The 21,822-nt window shown below is 44.3% G+C and overlaps 3 protein-coding genes across 8 annotated transcripts in view; 1 reads left to right on the forward strand and 2 right to left on the reverse strand.

Annotated features, from left to right (window-relative positions):
- LOC105562924 (cAMP-dependent protein kinase type I regulatory subunit) overlaps positions 1-4,295 on the forward strand; it is a 19,143-nt gene extending 14,848 nt beyond the window's left edge. For 3 of the 4 annotated variants that reach the window (XM_012014105.1, XM_012014108.1, XM_012014106.1), the window contains exons 2-5: positions 1,259-1,568; positions 1,656-1,922; positions 2,104-2,307; positions 2,574-4,295. In XM_012014105.1, coding sequence (XP_011869495.1) covers positions 1,259-1,568; positions 1,656-1,922; positions 2,104-2,307; positions 2,574-2,746 — 954 coding nt within the window. In that variant the 3' untranslated portion in view covers positions 2,747-4,295. The remainder of the gene's footprint in view (positions 1-1,258; positions 1,569-1,655; positions 1,923-2,103; positions 2,308-2,573) is intronic. The other variant, XM_012014107.1, reaches the window with a different exon arrangement.
- Positions 4,269-11,888, reverse strand: LOC105562923 (leukocyte receptor cluster member 8 homolog). Of its 2 annotated transcripts, XM_012014104.1 has the most exons (6): positions 11,387-11,888; positions 9,067-9,500; positions 7,365-8,572; positions 6,898-7,231; positions 6,605-6,812; positions 4,269-5,961 (listed from the first exon to the last, which is right to left on the reverse strand). In XM_012014104.1, the coding sequence occupies exons 1-6, from the start codon at positions 11,539-11,541 to the stop codon at positions 5,799-5,801; spliced, it is 2,502 nt and encodes an 833-aa protein (XP_011869494.1). In that variant the 5' UTR covers positions 11,542-11,888; the 3' UTR covers positions 4,269-5,798. The 2 variants fall into 2 exon arrangements, with proteins under 2 accessions (XP_011869494.1, XP_011869492.1); XM_012014102.1 differs by having other exon boundaries at positions 5,877-6,812; positions 11,387-11,886.
- Positions 11,889-12,351: 463 nt separating this feature from the next.
- LOC105562925 (gamma-1-syntrophin) overlaps positions 12,352-21,822 on the reverse strand; it is a 16,190-nt gene continuing 6,719 nt past the window's right edge. Inside the window, exons 2-10 of one of the 2 annotated variants that reach the window (XM_012014109.1) lie at positions 19,006-19,110; positions 18,662-18,860; positions 18,086-18,211; positions 17,832-17,993; positions 16,709-16,893; positions 16,434-16,592; positions 16,109-16,333; positions 15,832-16,035; positions 12,352-15,605 (exon numbers count right to left, since the gene is read on the reverse strand). In XM_012014109.1, the coding sequence (XP_011869499.1) occupies positions 15,498-15,605; positions 15,832-16,035; positions 16,109-16,333; positions 16,434-16,592; positions 16,709-16,893; positions 17,832-17,993; positions 18,086-18,211; positions 18,662-18,860; positions 19,006-19,110 (1,473 nt within the window). In that variant the 3' untranslated portion in view covers positions 12,352-15,497. The remainder of the gene's footprint in view (positions 15,606-15,831; positions 16,036-16,108; positions 16,334-16,433; positions 16,593-16,708; positions 16,894-17,831; positions 17,994-18,085; positions 18,212-18,661; positions 18,861-19,005; positions 19,111-21,822) is intronic. The other variant, XM_012014110.1, reaches the window with a different exon arrangement.

Below are 21,822 nucleotides of genomic sequence, written 5' to 3' on the forward strand. Positions count from 1 at the left end.
GTGTGTAGAATAACAGGGTGTTCAGTGGTCAGGGAAATCTGGAAAACCGGAAATTGCCGGGGAGTTTTAGAGATCTGGAATTGTTGGGGAAAAGTCAGGAAATTTTACGATTTATCTGGAGTTTTTACATCGTTTCACTTTTTTTCAGAATAATTAAAAATTTTTGGAAGTTAAACTTTTCTTTGGCTCTCAGTACGCTAATTTTCAGCTTTGCTAAACATCAATTTATTTATAAGCGTGGTCAGTAATTTATATTTTCATCGTCGTGTTATTTCAATGCGTTCAACTGAGACGAAACTATAAAAAAAGATGAATCACTAAACAGTACTTACTCTAAGTTACACTATCTAGTAAGTTGTAAACAAAATGCAGTTAAGCAAAACGAAAGCATCATATAATGATATGTTCGTTCCTATTACACAATGTATTGAACATAGATGGTATAATTACTTTAATTTAAATTTTTACCTTTTTAAATTCGAGACTCTTGTTTCCCGAGAAAAATATTTCAAGGACTTCGTTATTTCACATCTACTTGATTTACCATACAGATGTACGCAAATTATGCATCTTGAAAAAAGTTACGCCAAACGGTCAGGGAAAAATTAATTCCGGCTCCTGGAAAACCTGAAAAAGTCGGGGAATTTTTTTCATTCAGTTTGCTGGACACCCTGAATAATTCAAGATACAAAAGTCTAAAAAATAAAGGAGGTAATATGGTTGGTGAACCGAGTTAGATGCACACAGACAGACGAGAATGCCTGGGCATTTCTATAATTATGGAATACATTATAGAAATATCTAAGCATTCCTGCCTGTCTGTGTACAAGTTAATTAAAAATAAAAAATGACGTGACAAGGGTTTCGGCCTGAGATAAGTGCGCGATATAGAGGCAATAATTACATAAGTAAGTCGTTAAAAGTGGTCGCAGAGGAAAGTTTGATGCTCCGCCTGTAATTTTTAGTGGCACTAAAAGAAGTCGTTGACGTTGAAACCTTCTTCAATCTCCTGAAGAGAGTAAGATTAGGAGTGGTGCTTCCAGGTCTCGTGGTTCCACGCCAATATAAATAACTGAGAACAATCAGACCATTCCTAATAGGGGGAGGAAAAACAGCCGTGTGTATCGGTCGCTCGTTACGAAGTAAACTTTTAATCGCTCGTCATTTGAGGAACAGCCGCAATCGTCGACGTTTTAATTAAGAAACTCCCGTCGCGCTTGTCTGTTATCTCGGCTAACTTTATCTCGTTTGCATACAGGAACAGGCTCACGATGCCAAACAACAGATCGCGACGAGTCCCGAGGACACGGAGGACATGCCCGCGGGACAGCAGGGCCCGCAGGTGCCGCGGCGGCGGGGCGGAATCTCAGCGGAGCCGGTCTCCGAGGAGGACGCCACCAGCTACGTCAAGAAGGTCGTACCTAAAGACTACAAAACCATGGCTGCCCTAAGCAAGGCCATCGCCAAGAACGTGCTGTTCGCGCACCTGGACGAGAACGAGCGCTCCGACATCTTCGACGCGATGTTCCCCGTGACCTTTCTGCCCGGCGAAGCGATCATTCGTCAAGGTGCGTGATCGCGCACCGTCTCTGCGCTTCTGTCTTGCTGGTTTGTCGTTGATTCGCCGAGTGAATGAGCGCTGCGTACTTTCCTAGGTGACGAGGGCGACAACTTCTACGTGATCGATCAAGGGGAAGTCGAGATATTCGTCAATGGCGAGCTGGCGACGACGATCGGCGAGGGTGGAAGCTTCGGCGAGCTCGCATTAATCTACGGAACTCCGCGCGCCGCCACGGTCAGAGCGAAGACCGACGTGAAGCTCTGGGGCATCGACAGGGACTCCTACCGCAGAATTCTCATGGGCTCCACCATAAGGAAAAGGAAAATGTACGAGGAGTTCTTATCCAGGGTGTCAATATTGGGTGAGTTTGCTCAGAAACTTTGTTCCTTGGAGCATTACTACTTTACTTTCTGCTCGTGACGATCAATCGGAATATCTTCTATTAGGATTCTGTGGATAACAGAATCTCGTTACTCCGTACACAAAGTTAAAGTAATCCTTGCAAGAATAAATGGAGACTATCAGTAATATTTACGATGCAGAATCCTTGGATAAATGGGAGAGACTCACAGTAGCAGACGCTCTCGAGCCGGTAGCGTTCGACGACGGTGAAACGATAGTCCGACAGGGCGAACCGGGCGAAGATTTTTATATAATCGTCGAGGGTACGGCGGTGGTCCTTCAGCAACGCTCGGAAGGGGACGAGCCCGCCGAGGTCGGCCGTCTAGGACCATCGGATTACTTCGGTAATAGCAAACTCGGGGCGATAACGAAGTGTCACGATTGCAAAATAGAGCAGCATGTAGTTGTCTCAAAAACGTTAGAATTCATGATTTTATCCAATAGCTAATGACGACGGTAAAACAATCTAAAGAGTCTCGGTTTAATTCAGTCACCAATCAATCACGAAACTTGTTAACTTTGTGTGAAATTATATACCGTGTGATCAACTTTACGTCAAAGAAGATCGAAAGGGCTCGTTCAACAACGGAAACTTTTTTTTCTGATACAGGGGAAATAGCGCTGCTGCTGGACAGGCCCCGAGCGGCGACCGTGGTGGCCAGGGGTCCGTTGAAGTGTGTGAAACTGGATCGGGCGCGGTTCGAGCGGGTCTTAGGTCCGTGCGCCGACATTCTGAAACGCAACATCACCCAGTATAACAGCTTCGTGTCCCTCTCCGTTTAAACGGACTCTAACTCTCCGCATCCTCCCTCCTCTTCCTCCTCCAGATCCGTCATCGCAGTCAATGATCGCTGCCGATCATCCCCGACTTCATTTCCACCGAGGGCTACGTTATTTCGCCGTACCATAGTTGAATCTTTTTTTTATTTGATTAATATTTATATATAAGTGAATTAATGTGTATTACGTCAGCTATCAATCAGATGTGTACACGCATACACACACAAACAAAATCACACACAGACGGTATCGTTAGAGAGACGCTGTTAATATATTTACCGTAAGGCTATTTACGCACTGTGTAGCTCGCGACTCGATGCCGACGCGCACGCGAATTCATATTGACGTTGGATCTCTCTTCCGCGCGATCTGTTCCTACTTGTGCGAGATTCTCACGTGCGCGGGAAATTATTAATCCGTTAACGTCTCACATTTTTCGAGAGGGGCTGAAAATCTATTTTTAAAAAAGAAATTTACGATTAAATCTCTGGGGGGAAAAAAATCCGCCAAGTCGGATACTAGCGGTACATGAACAGAGAGCGGGCTCTTACTGGCGAGACCATGCCCCTTTTCGCTCGAGGACGCTAACGGGTTAGTCCGGTTAATGGCACGTTGCGTACATCTCGAGTGCATTGTAGAGATCTGAACGAAGCCGATACGTGTGTCCCGACGTGGTTTCGAACTGCATCCGGACACGAGGTCCACGTCGAGGACGCAGGCGCTTATTAAGCTCGTGTTACTCGCGCGAATCCGCGAACGTGATCGAACCACGTTAAATTATTGGGAAGCCATTTTCAAGGCTTCTATTACATCGGGAGCGTGAAATTGCCGTACAAATTGCCGCTCCTGTTCGATGGAATTGATTGGTAAAATGCACCAAGGTTTTTCTACGGTTCGTGTATTCACGACGATGAATAATTCAGTCTACATACATTTCAAACGGAAATAAAACCTCACGACGTTGAATCGAACTTCGCAACTTTTAACCCGCGAACCGAAGTCTTTAATCAATTTAGCAAGTCTGTTCTATCGAATAGAAGTAGCGGCATGTAAAATAACTCGTTCCTTTCGTTGCGAACGTATAGTAAGTGTGCAAAACACACGTGTGAGTTTTCGCCTCTGATGTAAATTCCGATGTAGCTACAGTGACGAGCCAGGAGTCGCAAATATCCAACAGTGAGAGGATCGGCGTTGAAAGTGACGTTTTCTCGTTTACTGTTATATACTTTAAATGTTCTATGTTGTCTCATGGATTGTTAAATTATTTAACATTTAAATTATTTTATCTACCGATCGCGGATCGGTATATATATAGATATATACATAATTAGCAACGACAACGTAAATGTCGATCGCGATTTGCAATTGCGGACGTCGAGAAGCCCGTCGACCGTGGTATTTAATTATTAAGTGAAGTATCGTCGAGGCGAAGTCGAGGCAGAACGAGTCGCAATCTATGTCTCCTCTAAAAAGTGCGCTAGATTTATAGTACGACAAGCGAGACAAAAAATGAGGTACAACGTCAGAAAATTAAATAATTTATTATGCACAACATCGTATTCGGATCAAGTATGGTACAATGTCATTTTCCCTTTTCCGAATCCGTGTAATGCGGCTGATGCATGCACTCTATGCGCGCGCGCGCGCGAACGAACGAACGACATACGTACGCGAATGCAAGAGAAACGAGAGGGTCTTGACTACCTAGGGAATCCAACGAGAATAGGGCGACTCTAACGTCGAAGGGAGCACCGTCGCATCGCGCGCAACGCATAGACACTGGTTAAAATGAATTCCAAGATCACTCGGCACACGAGAACCGATGATGAACGCGCCACTCGTCGCGCGAGGCACGCGGCGAGGATCGTCCTCTCCCCTTGATCTTCGGTCTTCTGTCTTCGTTCCCGAACCCAGACGTCTTCGGCATGCGGTTCATCCACGAGCAACGATGTTCCAAGAATCGATCCTTCTTCTTCCTCCTCCTCTTTGCCTCCGCCTGATCTACCCGGTTCTTCTCGGGCTTGTTCGGAAAGTGACACTTGTCGCGATCAGGAACGCTCTGTTCATCGCTGACCGAGAAAAACGTCTCTCGAGTAAGTCACCGCGGTGTCCTTTCAAACGCGAATGCCTCTCGTGCCTCCGAATTCGTGAAACAAAATCCTTTATCCGCATTCTCTTTGAGGCATCTCTCCCTTCAAAGCGAGAGAAGCTTGCGTTGCGGCTCGGCTTGGGCGGATACGGGTCTTTTTCGTGTAGTAATACTTAAAGAAATACTTGGAAAATCGATCGAGCACCGGTGGCAGTGAAGCGGGCCATGCGCGTCACGCTACGATTGAAAAGGAGAGAGAGCGGTCGTCTCGTCGACGAATCGTCCCGAGTCGAGAACGAACGAAAGATGGGCTTTTTTTCCTATTGCGAAGACCGTAGATTGCGTTGCGAATATGATCCTCGACGTTACGAGATTTTTCTCATGTAATTTTTTGTGAGGTAGTGCCGAATGAACGGAAACGATCGTCCGTCCCGAGTTTTGTACAATTCCAGGAGCCCCCAGCGAGAGATCGGCATATATTGTCCTCTTGCGATTATGTACAATTGCGCGCGGGAGGAAACCGAACGAGGGAGCGTGTATGTACAAATTCACAAGCCGAAGCTGTAGTCGAAGTCCCAAGCTTTCAATTTTGTACCCGACGGTGATGAGATTGTGCGCCACCGTGGGACGATGATCTGAAGAGCGTTTGCGAGAGGTGGAGCCAGCACACACTGGGGCTTCCGAGAGCAAGGGAGATTTACGGAAACGTGTGTACCCCAGCGGAATGGAATATACGTCTGACTATACATACATATGTATATATATATGCACATGAGTCACACACAAGCGCACATATGCTGGAAACATATGCATATACACGTAATACGACACACGTGGGATCTATGCATGTACGCGTGTGTATATGTATGTGTATATGTAGGTGTGTGTGTGGCCCTTCTTTCTCGCATGTTAAATTTATCTTCCGCCACAAGGGGTAAAGGTAGGACATTAGAGTGGCGTTGCCTTCTACCAACCACCTAGACTACCACTGCTTGCCTTGCAGTCGATTTGCTGTCGAGCGAGATCAGCGTAAACCAAGCCGAACTCGCTGACAAATTCATAAAACTTGTCCAATGACTCAAAGGCCAATTCCGCTACGACGAAATGAACCGCCAAATTTTGCCGGTAGCTAAACAGCAGAAGAAATGCAAACGTTAGATAATGGCCGCATACATGGTGACATGGTAGTGAATACATAAAACAGAAAAAGAAACAATTAAATATGCAATTAACTTTCGGCTACGACGTCCTGTAACAGAAATCTGCAATTATAGTTTCATGTAATCCATGATTCTTCGTAGGTATCATTTGTTAAAACATGGCGCTGCAATTGGATTAGATATTTAGACGAATCAACTCGACGAAAGTATACCGATTAAATTTCGATATACTTTTTCAATATTACGATAAATCATAATTCAGGAAAGAATTTCCTTTTAGAAAACAAATGTAATACTGAAAAATACAGTGTGCTTGCATTTGTTGACAAAAGCAAGCTCTGTTCTCCAAATCTGCTAAGAACGAAATTTCTATATAGAAAATCAATTAAGGGATTGTGTACTGCATTATTTTTACGAGATAGTACAATAACACGCATTATGATTGTTACGGAAAATTGAATTAAACAAAATTTGTAAGCAAAATTGAACTTTTTAAAATGAATACAAATTTTCATCAATGTACACAATCCTTTAATGGAAGATACAACTTGAAAAATAATGATTAAACTTAAACACATGTCTAAGCAACAGTAAATAATGTGTAATACGTACGACTTTATCATGAATTTCAATGCCTTCTTTCGCTCTCTCGCGACAAACCAGTCCATCAGGAAGGCAGACATACGCGGCGCTGTCCTATACAGTTTGAAAAAAGCATGGAAGTTACCCAACCACCAAGCCGATCGTATTTTCAACGCGTGTTTTATGCACTCGTCGTTCTTGTCCTCTGCCGAAAGTGCCGCTAAAATTGTCGTTAAATCTGAAATGAAAAATATCGTAGAGTATTCCAGTGATATAATTTTGGGAAATGTCGATTCTCTTGCGTTGTTAATTCCGTTACGAACCTTGAGTGTTTTTCGTGAAGATGTAATAGAGAAACCGATACGCGATGAATTCGCATCGATTCTCACCGCCGAGGTCCTGATACAGCATTTTCAGCTGCGTCTGGCACTGATTGAACTCCTCGTGATCACCGCGTTCTAAAGCTACACGGGCGTGGGTTTCGTATACATGAACTGTAAACGCGTCCCTGATACCTTGCACGGTAAGATCTTGCCGGATGGATTTTAATTGGTCGCAAGCATATCTGTAGTCCTGGTCGGCCAGCCAACGTTTCTTGACATGGGCCAAAGAATTTTGAAGTACACTTACCGGTCGAACTGCAGAAGGAGCAGGAGCCTGCGAAGATATAAAAATAATTTTGTAAAAACGAATTGCGGCATAATTAATTTTACTAAAATTTTCATAGTGAAATACTTGACGTTCTTTCAACTGTAGATAAACATATAAATAATTTTGAGTGGCCACGCACCGACGTGAGACGCAAGTAAGGCTTCTCTAGATCCTTGCACGTGCCGACGATGTGGAGGCCGGTAAAGTCGAAATCCGAGTTCGGGTCATCTCTAATAATGACGCTGTTGACGACCGTCCTGGAAATGCCGCCGTTGAATCTGGCAGCGCGCTGCTGCAGCTTCTCCTTGGTTCCCAGCTCGTCCGTGTTGCCTGTAGCTAAACCAAATTCGGAATAGAAATGCGATTTAGCCTGCTTATTCTTCTTGGACTTCTTGTTGCCGTGATTCGCCTTGTTGCGCGCGGACTTTTTCACTTTGAGCGCCTTGTAATCGTGCTCTCGATCGCTAATGTTCGACGACGAGGACGTGCTGCGCCTGTTGTACCTGCGCGACGGCGGACTACGCGTACGCGAACGCGTCGACCTCGACCTCGAGCGTGACCGCGAGCGCGACCGCGAACGGGATCGCGACCTCGATTTGGATCTTGATCTTGACCTCGATCTAGACCTCGACCTCGACCTCGTCCTCGACCGCCTGCTGTGTGTCACAGAGAGACGCGCGCCAAGCCGAGCCCCGAGTGAACTGGAGAGGCCAGGCTTGCGCAAGCCTCCCTGTGCATTGACCAGTGGGCTCGCCAGAGGATTCGCCAGCTTTAACGCCGGCTTCGAAGGCTTGATCGTCATGGTCATACGTTCGCTGTGGATGCTGGGCAGAGGCTCCTTATCCCAGTCCTTCACCCAAAGCGAGCCGTCGTTCGCGGCGCGTGTGATTTTGCCCTTCAGTATGATTTCGACCTGGTCCTTATCGACCGCCGTCTTACACTTCTCGTAGCATCGGTTCACATAATTCTTCAAACTGTCGGGCCAGTCGCCGACCGGGCTGTGGGCAATATTGGGAACAGTACCAGCGCTGGAAACCGCGTTGCTGACAGCCGTAGTGACCGGCACGACAGGAGTAGGAGGCTCCTCACTTGGCGGCGGAGGGGCCGCCACCTCGCATTGCGCGGGAGGTAACGGTGGTAGCTCCGCGGGCTTGACGCTGGGTCCGTTAGGCATGAAGGGACCGCTAGTCGGAGCATTTCCCTGAAAGCTATTGTTGAATTGAGCTGCTAAATTTTTGTTCCGCTTACGCTTTTTTTTCGCGGCGCCGCTATTGCCGGACGGCGTGTATCCAAGACCCGTTTTCTTGTTTGGCAAGTTGAAACGGATTGTATTCTGGCCGTTATATTCTGGAAAGAATTGGTACTCATTTTACAGCCGTACGTTCAAACACTGCGCACTACAGAGATGGGCGAAGTGTATCTAACGACAGTAAATATTGACAGGTTACGTTAAATAATAATAATAAACTTTCAAGACAAAAAGAACGATTCTTTAACTCATCATTTGTTGATTTTTATACACCCGGACTTTTTCAAAATATTCTCTTTTAAAAATCCGTATTATCTCGTTATTTATATTACCAAAAATTAGCATATTATATTATAGGCTGCGGTCAAGCTGCCGCTGCAAACGCTTCGAAGCGTTTGCTCCCTCTTTTCATCTTTACTGAAAGCGTTCAAAGCGAAAGAGAAGAAGAAAGCTTGACCGCTGCCATATATACATGAAACACGTAACTTTTAGTAAAACCATTTAACAACGTAATTAACGTTTTCTCCTGTCGCAACTGCAACTTCTTCGCTCATCTCCATTCATTTTCAAATAGGATACGAGCGATTCTTACGGGAATTATCATTATGCATTCCATTCCAGTTACCATAGGGGAACGAATTATACATCATTCCTGAGTAAGCCATCGACTGTTGCTGTAAGTGATTGTTATGTTGTTGAGCTGGTGGGACTGCCGGTGGTGGACCGGGTGGCAATGGTGGAAGATCAGATTCATCGTCCAGAGGCATCGGAGTACCAGGTATAGGAGGTTGTTGATGTAACTGTTGCTTCGTCTGATTGTTCCCCTGTTGCTGCTGCTGCTGCTGCTGCTGTTGTTGCTGCTGCTGCTGCTGCTGTTGTTGCTGCTGTTGCTGCTGCTGTTGGTGTTGTTGATGCTGCTGCATCTGTTGAGGATTAAAAGCCTGACCGTATGGTGGCATCATGGAATAATAGTTGTACACCTGTCCTTGATGCGGTACACCCTGGTACCCTGGACCATACATTTGGCTGCAAGAAGAGAGATGACAAGAGTTATTACTCGCGAAAGCAACGCCACTTGACAAAAATTGCATAGTACCGGCAGAAAATTTGATACCACGTTACAGGCACTATCGAATACAGAATTCTTGACATTAGCGCAACGCCACTTTGTAACAATTCTGTAGTGTCGGCAGAGAATTTGATTATTTTGCAAGTTACGTTACAAGCAACGTCAGTATTTTCTTGACCATACCTGGCACTTTTAACAATGGCAGAAGATTTATTGCGAAAAACATTACCTCAGCCAGGGTTTGAGCCTGGACCTGCCTACACTCTAGGCGAGCGTCTCGCCAATTCGACCACCGAGGCATATGGTAATATTTGTCGCGAAAACAGTATAAAGATGTTATCTACGCGTATATTTTCGACGTTATAAGGTTTACTTACAAATACCATTACGTTATTGAATACAGAAATCTCCAACTTATCGTAAATGAAGTTCAACAAAACTCATCATTACTGAAATGTATCAGCCGAGGGGAAAACTGCTGACTAAAATCTTGTACACCAATGCCCACTAATGCCCAGTGGGCATTACTTTATCTTATTTTATCTTTATAATGTCCCAGCAAGGCCTAATGTCCAAACTAATGTCCAATAAATGCCTAGTAATGCCCACAGTGAAAAGAAATCTGATAGATTCAGGCCCGGTTTCACCAAGGCGAGTTAATCTAATCGGTCGGTTAACTTTCAGAGTGCCAACAGCCGAATATAAAACTGATCTTTATTAACCAATAGCTTGGCCTCAACCAGTCTTCTGTTTGAAAATGGACGAATCAGAATTTCTTTGGGATTTACCCAGTGAACTCTATACATACTGGAATGAGTGATCTATAGTTCTGGCTGTTGCCGAGAGAGAGGTGCGTTGGGTGAATCCTTGTCTCCTTCTAGTACTACCTGATTGGATAATCGCATGTAAGTGACGCCCTTCTTCTCGTCATTTATATGCGACTATCCAATCAGGTAGTACTAGAAGGAGACAAGGATTCACCCAAACGCACCTCTCTCTCGGCAACAGCCAGAACAATAGATCACTCATTCCAGTATGTATAGAGTTCACTGGATTTACCAGAGTGTAGTGAAGTCTAGCAAACTTTAGGAAATATCTTTCCTAACCAGAAGTTTGCTAGACTTCACTACACATCTGGTAAATCCTAAAAGGAATTCTGATTCGTCCATTTTCTAACAGACGACTGGTTGGATCTATCAGATTTTTTTTCAGCGCAGTAATGCCGCAAATTTGTACACCACAATGCCCTCGGTATCAGCGATACAGCAATATACCAATGTATCAGCAGTACAGTATCGTATTATAAATTATAACAATACATCAGCAATATTAAGACCGACCGAAGCGAAATCTTGACCGATCATCGCGTTCGCGCGACGAATTAGGTCATCGCGAACAACGCAACATCTACATACAAGACTATTTAGTCTCGCGGTTCGCGAAATCGCGCGTCTCCCCGGGACCTGCCTCGATGTGCAACGTAATCCCGAAGAGGCAGGTATCCCGCTGACGAATCTTACTCGTTCGGAAGAAAATAGAATCCAAGGCGAGCTCAAGCTTTACGTACGACGTGAACCACGAGCTCGACATGAGTCACCCCGTACATACGAGACGTATTTACGCAACGGGGCCCGCCGCGTTACGTTCGCCGCGAACGAGCAACGACGATCCTCGACGAGCGGATCCAACTGTGGGATCTAAAGCGAGATCGCGTGTCGCGCGAACGCAATTGCGAGACCGCGAGAGTCGGAGTGTCTCGGCGAGGCCCGTCGCGCCAAACCGAAATGGCCGACTCCGTTGTCCCTGTCGATCGCATCGGAGCCCAACGTCGCGGCTCACTCACCCCGGGTACGGTGGGAACATGTTGTGCATATTGTTCGGCGGATACTGCCACGCCATATTCGCCATGGGACCCGCTCCGATCGGCGGTTGCTGCTGTGGATGAAACGGCGGTTGCTGCTGCTGCTTCTTCTGCGACAACACCTCGCCTTCTGACATACCGTGGAATAAAAAGTATCAGAATCTCTCGCTCCCGGAGATGGCCGCCTCCCCCTCCCTACTCGTGGCGCGTCGCGGATCGCGATCTCGCGTCGAGTTACCGCGGGTAGGAGCAGCGGGGAAAAAAAAGGGGGAAAGAGAAACCAATGGGGGAGGGAGATTCACTTGGGAGACCCGTGATTTCTGTATTCTCCCGTCTCGTCTACGCTAAGAGATATCTCCGGCCCTCGGGACGCTTCTGCATACGCGCGCACGGCAGCTCGCGACGTGACACAACACTCGGACTCGAAGTCGCGTGAAGCGCGGATCGCGGAACGAAGACAAATGGTCGGAACGCCGGAACGCAGCTCGGTGACGGAAGCGACGCACTTCTCAGGCTATGCGCGCGCCACCGCGCGTTCGTCTTGCACTTTCAAACGGCGCGCACTCTCAAACTCCTGTCGAATCAATTTCGCAAACACTTGAAATATCCGACGAGACTCGAGAACTCGAGATTAGAGTTCAACTCGAAACATAAAGATAACGCGTAATTTTGGCCTACTAATTTGTATTAAAAAATGAAACGAGAGGAGAAGCTGAGTTATATTTTTTTTATCAATTTCTAAATCAATACGCGGTAGCTAATCAATATTTTTTAGTCCTTTCGTAAAAACATGACACGTGCAATGATAAAAGACTTCAGTGTTGTCACTTGGTCGTCTTGTCGTGTCAGTATATTGTTAGAAAACGTTCGTGGTTTACTTTCTAAATTGTACAATGCAACGAAAGGTGATTCGGGAAAGGAGCAGATAATTAGAAGAATGCGGCAGATTTGTAACTTCTAACAATGATATATTTTGGAACATATTGTCAATGGGGGATATAGACATTATAACAGATAAACTATATTTCGAAATATAAGATTCCGATGTTAAATGTTAGCCGGCGCAGCGAATTCGCTCTTCCATCCGATATAAGCACGCGCGAAGGCAAAGGAAGATGGATCTGACGTGCGAATCTGAATACGAGACGCAACGGCAGGATTCGGAATCGCGAGCGCTCGCCGAAAGAAATGAGTTGAAGTATTCAGCGAGTTTGTAGGCAAAGTACGTCGCGTGTACAGCTATTTTCTATTTTGTGTAACTTATGGAATGAGCTGAATCCGAAGAGTCACACAAGCGAGCAGGTTTCAAGAAGAGATGCACTGTTAAACGGATACCAAAAGGAATACATAATTTAACAGCATTCGCAAAAAGTTTATTCTTATGCAATTTGAATCAAATGAAAGAGATCTCAGTTTAATAAATATAAGTGAAATTTAATATCGATTTGTGACGTTAACAAAGTGTACAATGTATTATATTAGGGATTCAACGATCCACTTATAGTTTTAGAACAACCTGTAGTTTCCGTAAATTACTATAATCTAGACCTGATTGTATTTCAGATCTTTTCCAGCTTCATTCCATTCTTGCTTAATTAACTTACTTATATAGAATAATTGTGCAGTTCTTGATAATTATCCCAACTTTAAGCACAGAGCATGTACGATGACTAGATAGATTGTTGAGGAAAAAACAATTATTCAATGTTAAATAGTAAAATTTTAGCACGTTAAATCTCTTGATTAGAAAATCAAATATTCATAGGAATTTGTAAGCGTTAAACTTTAATTTATATACTTTGGTGCATTCAATTTATGCAATTTAAGTGATAAACTTTAACATATAAAGATGCTTCATATCAGAATACGAAAATTTGTAACAAACTGCATAAATCTAAAATCATAGCAGCAGCGCTTGAGTCGTCAACATTGCTCTGTGCTTAAATTTAAGATCGAATATCGTTTAATTCTTATTATATTACTACAATATATTATATCGATCGTGAAAAAAACGTTCAGAGAGATGTATAGGCGAAGGTACTCTTTTACATGATAAACATTCATATGACGATGGTAACAAATTCATCGAGAAACGGTGGTTCCTTTCGTCCGAACGCTTCGAGTTCTCGCAATCGAGAGACAAGCGGCAACAGACACGCCTCGACCGTAGGTATCACGTAAAAGACCCTGACGTTTTTTGTAGACTAGAAAAGTACAATCGACATCGAATACGCTGCGACACAACAGAAGCGCCGATCTTTCTTTACATTTCCTCTATGTTACTTTGTAGGCACTTTCTACGAGTAACCGGAGACTCTCGAGACACGCAACGGAAATCAAAACGTCTCCCCCGACATTAAATTAGCTTTACATCGTTTCCATGCGACGCTACGTGACCCATTCGTCTTATATTTTAAAAAAACTAAAGAATGATTAGGCGAGCATTGGAAAACGTGCAATATTCTCGTCACTGCTATCGAGAATGATACTTTTTTCTTGCTTTATATCATTACTGTATACAGTTCTCTTATCATACATATATATATTTATATTTGTGTATGTATGTATATATATAAGAGTAGGATATACATATATGCACATATACGTATATCCTACTCTCTTATTATCTCTCTCTAGTTGTTCGTTCATTAAAGATTTATTGCTTTAAATATAATTGCGAACCAATGTAAGATAGTCACATAATATACAGTGTTAAGTCTATGTCGCTATAGCTAGTGATTGGAAAGAGATAATTGATATATGTAAAGACACTATAGATCTGTCGAGCTGTCGAAACCCACCGTAACGTACCCATTACTCAAATAAGCCTCTTGCACATCCTTTCTTCACAATCAATTGTTCATATAGATGAATCGTCGCAAATCATACGTTAAACGATTTGTAGAACATAGCTATTGCGCCTAGTACAGAGAAAGTACAGTTGACAGTTGTACGCATGTTGGTAAGCTAACTGATACTGTCGGTATCCGCGCTTAATTTAATTTGTAAAACTTATTGCCCCCATCGATAATACTGCATCGATAAACAAACTATTTCAGTATCCGACGTTACGTTCGAGTGAGCCGTCTAATTGTAGATTATAATTTATTGCTGTGGAGCAATTATTACTTTGACTTTTGTCGGATGGACGAATCAATATTGTTCCTTTCAATTCAATTCATTATACTCTTTAAAAGCATCCCCTTAAGATTGCAAATTAGAACTTCTCTATTGAAATACGACTCCTGTTTCCTTTTATAAATACTCTAAATATATATGTATGCACGAGTGTGTAATACGATTCTCCTCGTTGACGAGAAACGAAAAGTTGATGCCTCCGTTAATTTAGCTACCTCTTGTTCATGGTTTTTAAGGCACCTGATATATGTATGATACGCAATACAATATGTGTAAGTATACAGACAACTTGTTATAATTAACAAAAATATTCGCTGTTATTGTAACTTAAAAATCATGAACCCGCGCGTGTGTTGATTCTTATATATATATATATAAATTCTAATTATCATCTTAAGATATCAGACAAACAATATAATGAGAGCGCAACTGAGAAATATCTGGCAATACTACTAGAGTATTGTACAATTGAAATGCATCTGTAAATTACGTATATAATCACGCGTACTTGATTACGCATTCTTCAAAAATTTCGAAAGGAAATAAACGCGTGTAGCAAAGGCAGATAACATAATCGCATCAAGTAGTCGAGAAATCATTCGTAAATGCATACTGCCGCTCCTAGAAACTCGCGAGAATTCTTATCTAGATGCGTACAATACGATAATAGCCGTTAGATTCATATATATATACTAGATTCATATATATATATATACTGAAATTGGCTTTTGGTAGGATGAGTAGAGTATGTAGTACCGCTTGGTGATTTTTATATGTAAACGATAAAAATACTTTTTGGATATATTGACTAGTTTCTGTCGCCTCTTCGTCGACGTCCTTCTCTCGCTTATTTTCAGCGCTCGGTCTAATCCGTACAACGATAACAGAACACAAAAGTGATCCACTTGGTGATTCGCGTCGGCAATAACGTTATTTTATCTTATATTACATCTCTTTACGGAGTGGTCGACGTTAAAAACGTGGGGTCTACCGCGGCTACCTTCGCGGTAAGAAACGCATGCATACAGAACAACAAGTTTTGCAACTGGGAACACTCCAATTCCTGTCGAAACGTACGCAAGATGTAAATACATGTCCCTCTAAGAAGAGCAAAGGTTGAAGGATTGAATGCAACACAGATCCTTAACTTATACAGTATCTTTTAGGTATTTGAAGCAGACACAATCTCTCAATGAAGAAATTGCACTTGATCTTCTCCCGAGAGAAGAATGAATCGGATCACCGTGTTGCAGTGAATCTTTCAGTCTCGCCAAGGAATTTGTGTTTACCTTCGTTTCGATAGCGATGCTGTCCGGCTCTTGGAAGTGCAATTTAAGCCTACTTTTACCATCGTCGCTGGACCCTCTCAGTTGAGAAAATTTGTAGCGCCACGCGACCTCGCCGATCCCCTCATACGACAACGTAAATCCTTGAGTCCACTCTAACGTTAGACCCGCGCTTCTGCTGTTGAAAGTCACCGGGAAGGTTTTACTCTGCAACGAAGGAAGGAAAGACGTGAGACGCGAAGGACGACGACGCCGGAAGAAAATGCGCGTCGCAACGTACCTTCAAATGCGTAACGGCCGAACATATGGCCGTGTGCCACGCCGCCTCGACCCGCAGCAGTTCCTGCCTGGTCTCGACGCTCAAGTAACGCGGCGGCTTCCCCGGACTCTGCGCCAAGAAGCAGTGCTGCCGCTCGTCCACATTCTCGGATTCGCGCATCACGCGGAACATCGTTTGATACACTTTGAAAGTCAACGCGCAGCGAGACCAGTCGCCTATGTTGCACTGGAAGCAACGATAAGAACGATTCGGCACAATCCTCGAATAAACCGACGATTCTAAAGGCCGAAAGTGAGTAAGATAAAGCGTACAAACTGACACATACAGGGGGTGTCTCAAACAACAATAGGTCCGGTCCTTTTAGTGCCAAGAATCTCGGTCTGTAACTTTGCCACGGTTGGTTGCTATTGCTCACCGCCTCGTTCACCCAGCCCATGTACTCTATGCGTTCGCCGACTCCGAAATTACGATTGTACAATTTCATCTGTGGAATTGAATTCGAGCTCGTCTCGTCAAACAGTTAATCATTGAAGCAACTCGGAGTATTACGCGCAGTAAGGCACGGCGGCGCTACAGTTGTATCTATGTCACTTATATCACCTGCAAATGCGTCAATCCTGTAATGTTATCAGTTATATATTTTAGCCATTGACTGAGAATAGCGCTATCGTCGCAGTGTATCACTCCTGTGCGCGCCCCGTTAAGTCCTCGCACTTCGAACGCGTTCCTCCTCAGCTTGTCGGTGCCGAATATGTATCTCGTCACGTACGCCATCATTAATGGGACTGAAAAACGCCACGTCAATTATTACCGGTACCACGAGCAATAATTCCCCCACGGAAAAATATATATTTCAAAAAGTAGGTGAAAATATATGGTAATATATTTCATACATTTGGTATATAAAAATTCTATTAAAAAAATCGTGTATAATATTAAATATGTCAAAAATATACTGAAAATGTATGTGAAATATATGAACAATATTTAAATATTTTTATAATTTCGCAATAACGCTCTTCGCTGTCGCGAGGCGGCGATCGCACGTTACACTTTCTCGCATTTAAAAATCAACCAACAGCGGTATATAAGAAGTGGCGAGAAATCGGATCCAACAGTTGTGGCAAATGAAATCAATTTGACCTCCGCTGGTAAAGCGTTGAGAACCTAAATTCTAAGATACTTATATAGAACACCTAATGCAATATTTCTTTTAATGCTTTTATATAAAATATATGATAAAATATACAAAATGTACAATGTATACATTAGACGTATACAATTATATACACAGCTGTGTATTATAACGTATATATATCATACATTTTATTATATATTTTAATACATAAATAATATATGAAAAATTCCAATTTATTGGTATTACATTTATCGCAGTAGTATATATTTCTTATAAACGCATATAATATAAAACGAGTAATATAAAAACGAATGTAAACGCATATAATATAAAACGAAGTTAATATAAAACGAGTAATATAAAACGAATGTATCCTTTCTACTTATTTTTATATATAATGAAATATATATTTTTCCGTGGGGCTCCTATATCGCGTATCTGTGTTGCGATTCTAAATATTTACATCGAAATATGCCGCGTGAGAAAAGTAACCGTCCGCCGAAGCTTTACGCGAATGCGGAGTACGGGGAATACGAGGGGAATTGGATTTTGAATGTTTATACTCGAGCGGAGGGTCATAACTACCTGTAATCACGTCCACCCATCTCTTATACTGCATCGAACTGGAAGATGCATTGGAACTTTGACGGCTATGGCTGCATCTGGGACTGCCACCTTGCCTGCTAGGCGATATCCATCCGTCTTCCGCCGTACCGTTGGCAACGTTATCCAGCTTCTCTTCCTTTTCTGTCGATAAGAGCATCGATATATGGGGGCGTATACATTCTCATTGTCATCCGCTATTTTTCTTGCCGATAATGTATATAATATTCCGGTACCGTTTTTCTGCAGAAATGGCTTGGCCGCTCGATAATGCTTGACCGTTAGAACCACTATATCGCCGGCATTCCTCAAAATATTGACAGCGTCGTCGTGGTTGCACGCCGTGATATACTCGCCGTTCACTGAACAATCGTAGAATGTGAATTGCGTAATTTAATAAACGGAGAATCGCATATGATAAATTCCGATTGTTTCGAGCGCCGGGGTAAAAACGGAGTCAATCGCTCGGTTTCAATAGCAGAGGGAGAGAGTTAAAATCGATACTCATTAACTGTGCACGGTGCCGCTCAACTATCGCGAAACTGTCAATTCGTCGCGGTGCGTAAACTGCAATCGGTGCAGGCATCGGAGTCAGGTGTCGATAGTAGATGCAACTTTCCGAAATAATTTAAGTACAATTAATTGCAGGAGGTAAAACGTGATGCAACGACGATGTAAAGTCGCTTATCCCGTTAAGCATTTCATCTGAATCGAAAAGAGGGCACTTGAACAGTATACAGAGGATAGATACGTGGAACGTAAGGTATTCTGGCGGCGGCATGATAACAACCTGTGTGAAAGTTGTTCGGTACCTTTGATAATTGCGTCTCCCACAAAAAGCTGGCCGCACTGATCGGCGGCCTGGCCCTTATAGATCCTCGATATCAGCACTGGCAGCTTATGCTCCGCTCCGCCCTTTATGCTCAGCCCCAAACCGCCGACCTTCTGCCTGGTGATTTGCACCATGCGCTCCTTAGCGTCCAGTGGTGGCTTATTGTGATTCGCTGCCTGCTAAAATGTATTCTCGTCTTTGACACGTTTCAACGGCGCCCGTAAATCGATAGAGGCACGGCACGTGCTGGCGAGGAGCACCGATCGAACGTCATTCACACGGGGGAAAATAGATGACGATACGATTATCGTAAAGGCACTCTACCTCGAGATCCTCCCGCTGGAGCTTGAGCACCTCCATGGACAAGTGCAGGCGCATCGGCACGGGCTTGCTCTTCCCATCGCTGACCGTCACCATCCCCGTCCGCACCTACCGACAATAAAATCAAATTCAACCAAAGCCGCTCGCCGCAAAATCGCCATTCCGGAAGATGCCCGGAGAAAACGCGCGTCCGTATCTAAAAACGGGGGGGAGAGACCCGCGCAGCACCTGCGAGAGGACATTCCAAGATCCCCGTGCGGGCTCGAAAATACGGAGCAGCTTTGTCAAACTACGACCAATCGATAGTCGACCGTCCATTTTTTTTTTTTTAACGAACCCAGTTCGCCCATGCTTGTCACAATTTATTAAAGGTGTCCCCGTATTGCCGTGTTTTTTCCGACAAGAATGACATAATAACTACACAATACCGTCCTCCTCATCTCAGCTCCGCGCAAAAAGCAACCTGCATTCGCAACCGGAAATTAAAGTAGGAAAAACCAGACCCGCGGGATTGCACAGAGAGAGAGAGGAGGGGGGGGGAGAATAAAAGTTATTTTAGAGCTCGGAGAAGCGCGATGCGCGGCACTCGGCGCGGAAGTAGCCCGAAGATTAAAGGGAGAGGAGGAGGAACGCCCGCCGTTACGCTGATAACGATAACTAACGAGCGCGCCCGGCAATATATTGATTGATTGAAACCGCGCCAAGTCATTGTACGGGCGTTCGTGCATGAGAAAGTATTTCGATAAATTCTTAATTGAACGTCCGCATTCATCGAGAGAGGGGGGGGGGGAGGGGACCGGCCGGCGATCGTCCCTAATTACTCCAAATGGCGTTATCGTTTATTACGTTATTTCCCGTCCGTCGCCCGGCGTGGCCGACACCCGATTTCCCTGCCCCTCGTGCCCAATGACCCCCTGCCCGCGAGACCGCAGCAGATCGGTTCAAATTAATTCGTATTTGTCAATTTGCCGTGCGGTCCGCGAGCGCGAGCCGGCGCTCGTCCGGCGAGGACCTCCTCCTCTACGCCGACGAGCGCGGCCGACGACTCCGCGCGCTGCGCTCCTTCTCCTCCTCCTGCGTTCGATAGATCGATTTCTCTCCCTTTCTCGATGCGCGAACGAAGGCCCTTTAAATTATTCGCCCGCGGTCCCATTCCGGCCGCGCTCTTTTTCCCCGACGATGACAGCCATAAGTGATGGAAGGAAAAATAGATAAATGATTGAGGAAGCCTGAGCGTTCGCGGAACGCTTATCGCGGCCCGACAGGATTTCAGCGAGCCATTGCTCATTAATGAGGATCCCTTGACCGGTCGTCCTGAATCGAATTCCCTCGGCGCGGGGCCGTCGGGCTCGTCGTGCGAAAATTGCCAATTCCCTTGTTTTGTATTAATAATCATCGCGCGTCGTAATGAACGCTGCATTTTGAATGGAAACCGGAGTACGAAGGAAATAAGAGTACAAAGTACGGTGCACCGCGGGGGCGCTTTAGGCAAATTCGCTTCGCGTAAATTCATTTTCACGGGGATTTAATATGCCATGCATATAAAAAAAGCCGATTTCGAAGGTATCCGCGGAGAGAGCAAACTGAATCTAACGCGCTTTTGCGTTACGCCGCGTGCAGCGGATCGATTTCGCGCGTGTCAAAGAAAATTGCGCTGGATCGGCTCCAAGGAGACGCCAAATTCTGATGCTTCGGCATGTTATATATATTAAATAACGTGGCATGTATATTAAGTGATAGTCGGAAATGCGGCCGATAAACGAGAAAAGGACGGAGAGATTTTCGTTACGGCGAACGGGATCGATTTCACCCGTGTCGAAGAAAATTGCACTAGATTGGCCCCGAACGTCCCGGAGAGACGCTAAATTCGTCGATTCGGCATGTTATGTATATTAAATAACAATCGGAAACGTGTCCGATAAACGAGAGAGAGAGAGAGAGAGAGAGAGAGAGAGAGAGAGAGAGAGAGAGAGAGAGAGAGAGAGATTTTCAGATCGTTGAATCGTCAAAACGGGACACGGCGGATCTATTTTAACCCAATTATACGCCGTATTTTTAGTAAAACGAGCTCGCAAGCGTATTCGTCATTTATCATCGTTAACAATTCGTCCGTTCCAATTAATCCGACGCTAATTAATTATTATTGGAAACGCCGAAGCGCCCGGAGGCACCGTCGGAGCGTGTAAAAAAAAACGAGGCGGCGACGTTTCGCTAAACAGAAACGCGTTTTCGCGAAATCCGCGAGACGCGTGTATTCCTCCATTATAAACCCCATTATAAACACGAACTCTGTATATGGTGCGTATTTTTACAGCGTCCGCGGGAGGTCTCGCAAACCGGCGCGTCTACACTGAGAGACTCATTTTGTTGAATGAAACAAAATTTAGTTGACTCAACTAAATTTCTTGTGTGGATATGAGCAAACAAATCTTTCAGTTGATGCAACAAATAATTTAGTTGGAAAATTTTGCTATATGAACGCACAAATTTGGCTGAGTGAACATGCGCAGAATCCTTTTATAATATTCAATTAAACAATTCAGTCAACAAAATGATTTAATCAAATTGTTTCGTTTCATTCAACGAAATGGGTCTCTCACAAGTGCACTTGTCAGTGCAGTCTCGCTTATTCTGCTGATTGTCGCGAAAAAACCGAAAGAACCGCCCCGGTCCGTGACGGGGTACCTTATACTATACAGGGTGTGTCCTAATACCCGTATATCCCGTAGATGGTGGATAGACCGGGGCAAACTGAATAGAAAAGTCCTGAATAAAAAAGTTGTCACGCAGCGAGCGGCGAGCTTTTTTGATAACTTATTT

This window comes from Vollenhovia emeryi, unplaced genomic scaffold (genome assembly GCF_000949405.1).
Source record: "Vollenhovia emeryi isolate VEMERY1.0 unplaced genomic scaffold, V.emery_V1.0 DF939182.1, whole genome shotgun sequence".
NCBI lineage: Eukaryota > Metazoa > Arthropoda > Insecta > Hymenoptera > Formicidae > Vollenhovia > Vollenhovia emeryi.

What these genes read in the sequence shown, in the direction of transcription:
- LOC105562923 (XM_012014102.1), bottom strand. Translation starts at nt 11,541, where the DNA reads ATGTCAGAAGGCGAGGTGTTGTCGCAGAAGAAGCAGCAGCAGCAACCG. An exon ending in ATGTTCCCACCGTACCCGGG is followed by an intron (nt 9,501 to 11,386) that starts GTGAGTGAGCCG and finishes CTCTTCTTGCAG; the next exon opens with CCAAATGTATGGTCCAGGGT. An exon ending in CTTACTTGCGTCTCACGTCG is followed by an intron (nt 7,232 to 7,364) that starts GTGCGTGGCCAC and finishes ATATCTTCGCAG; the next exon opens with GCTCCTGCTCCTTCTGCAGT.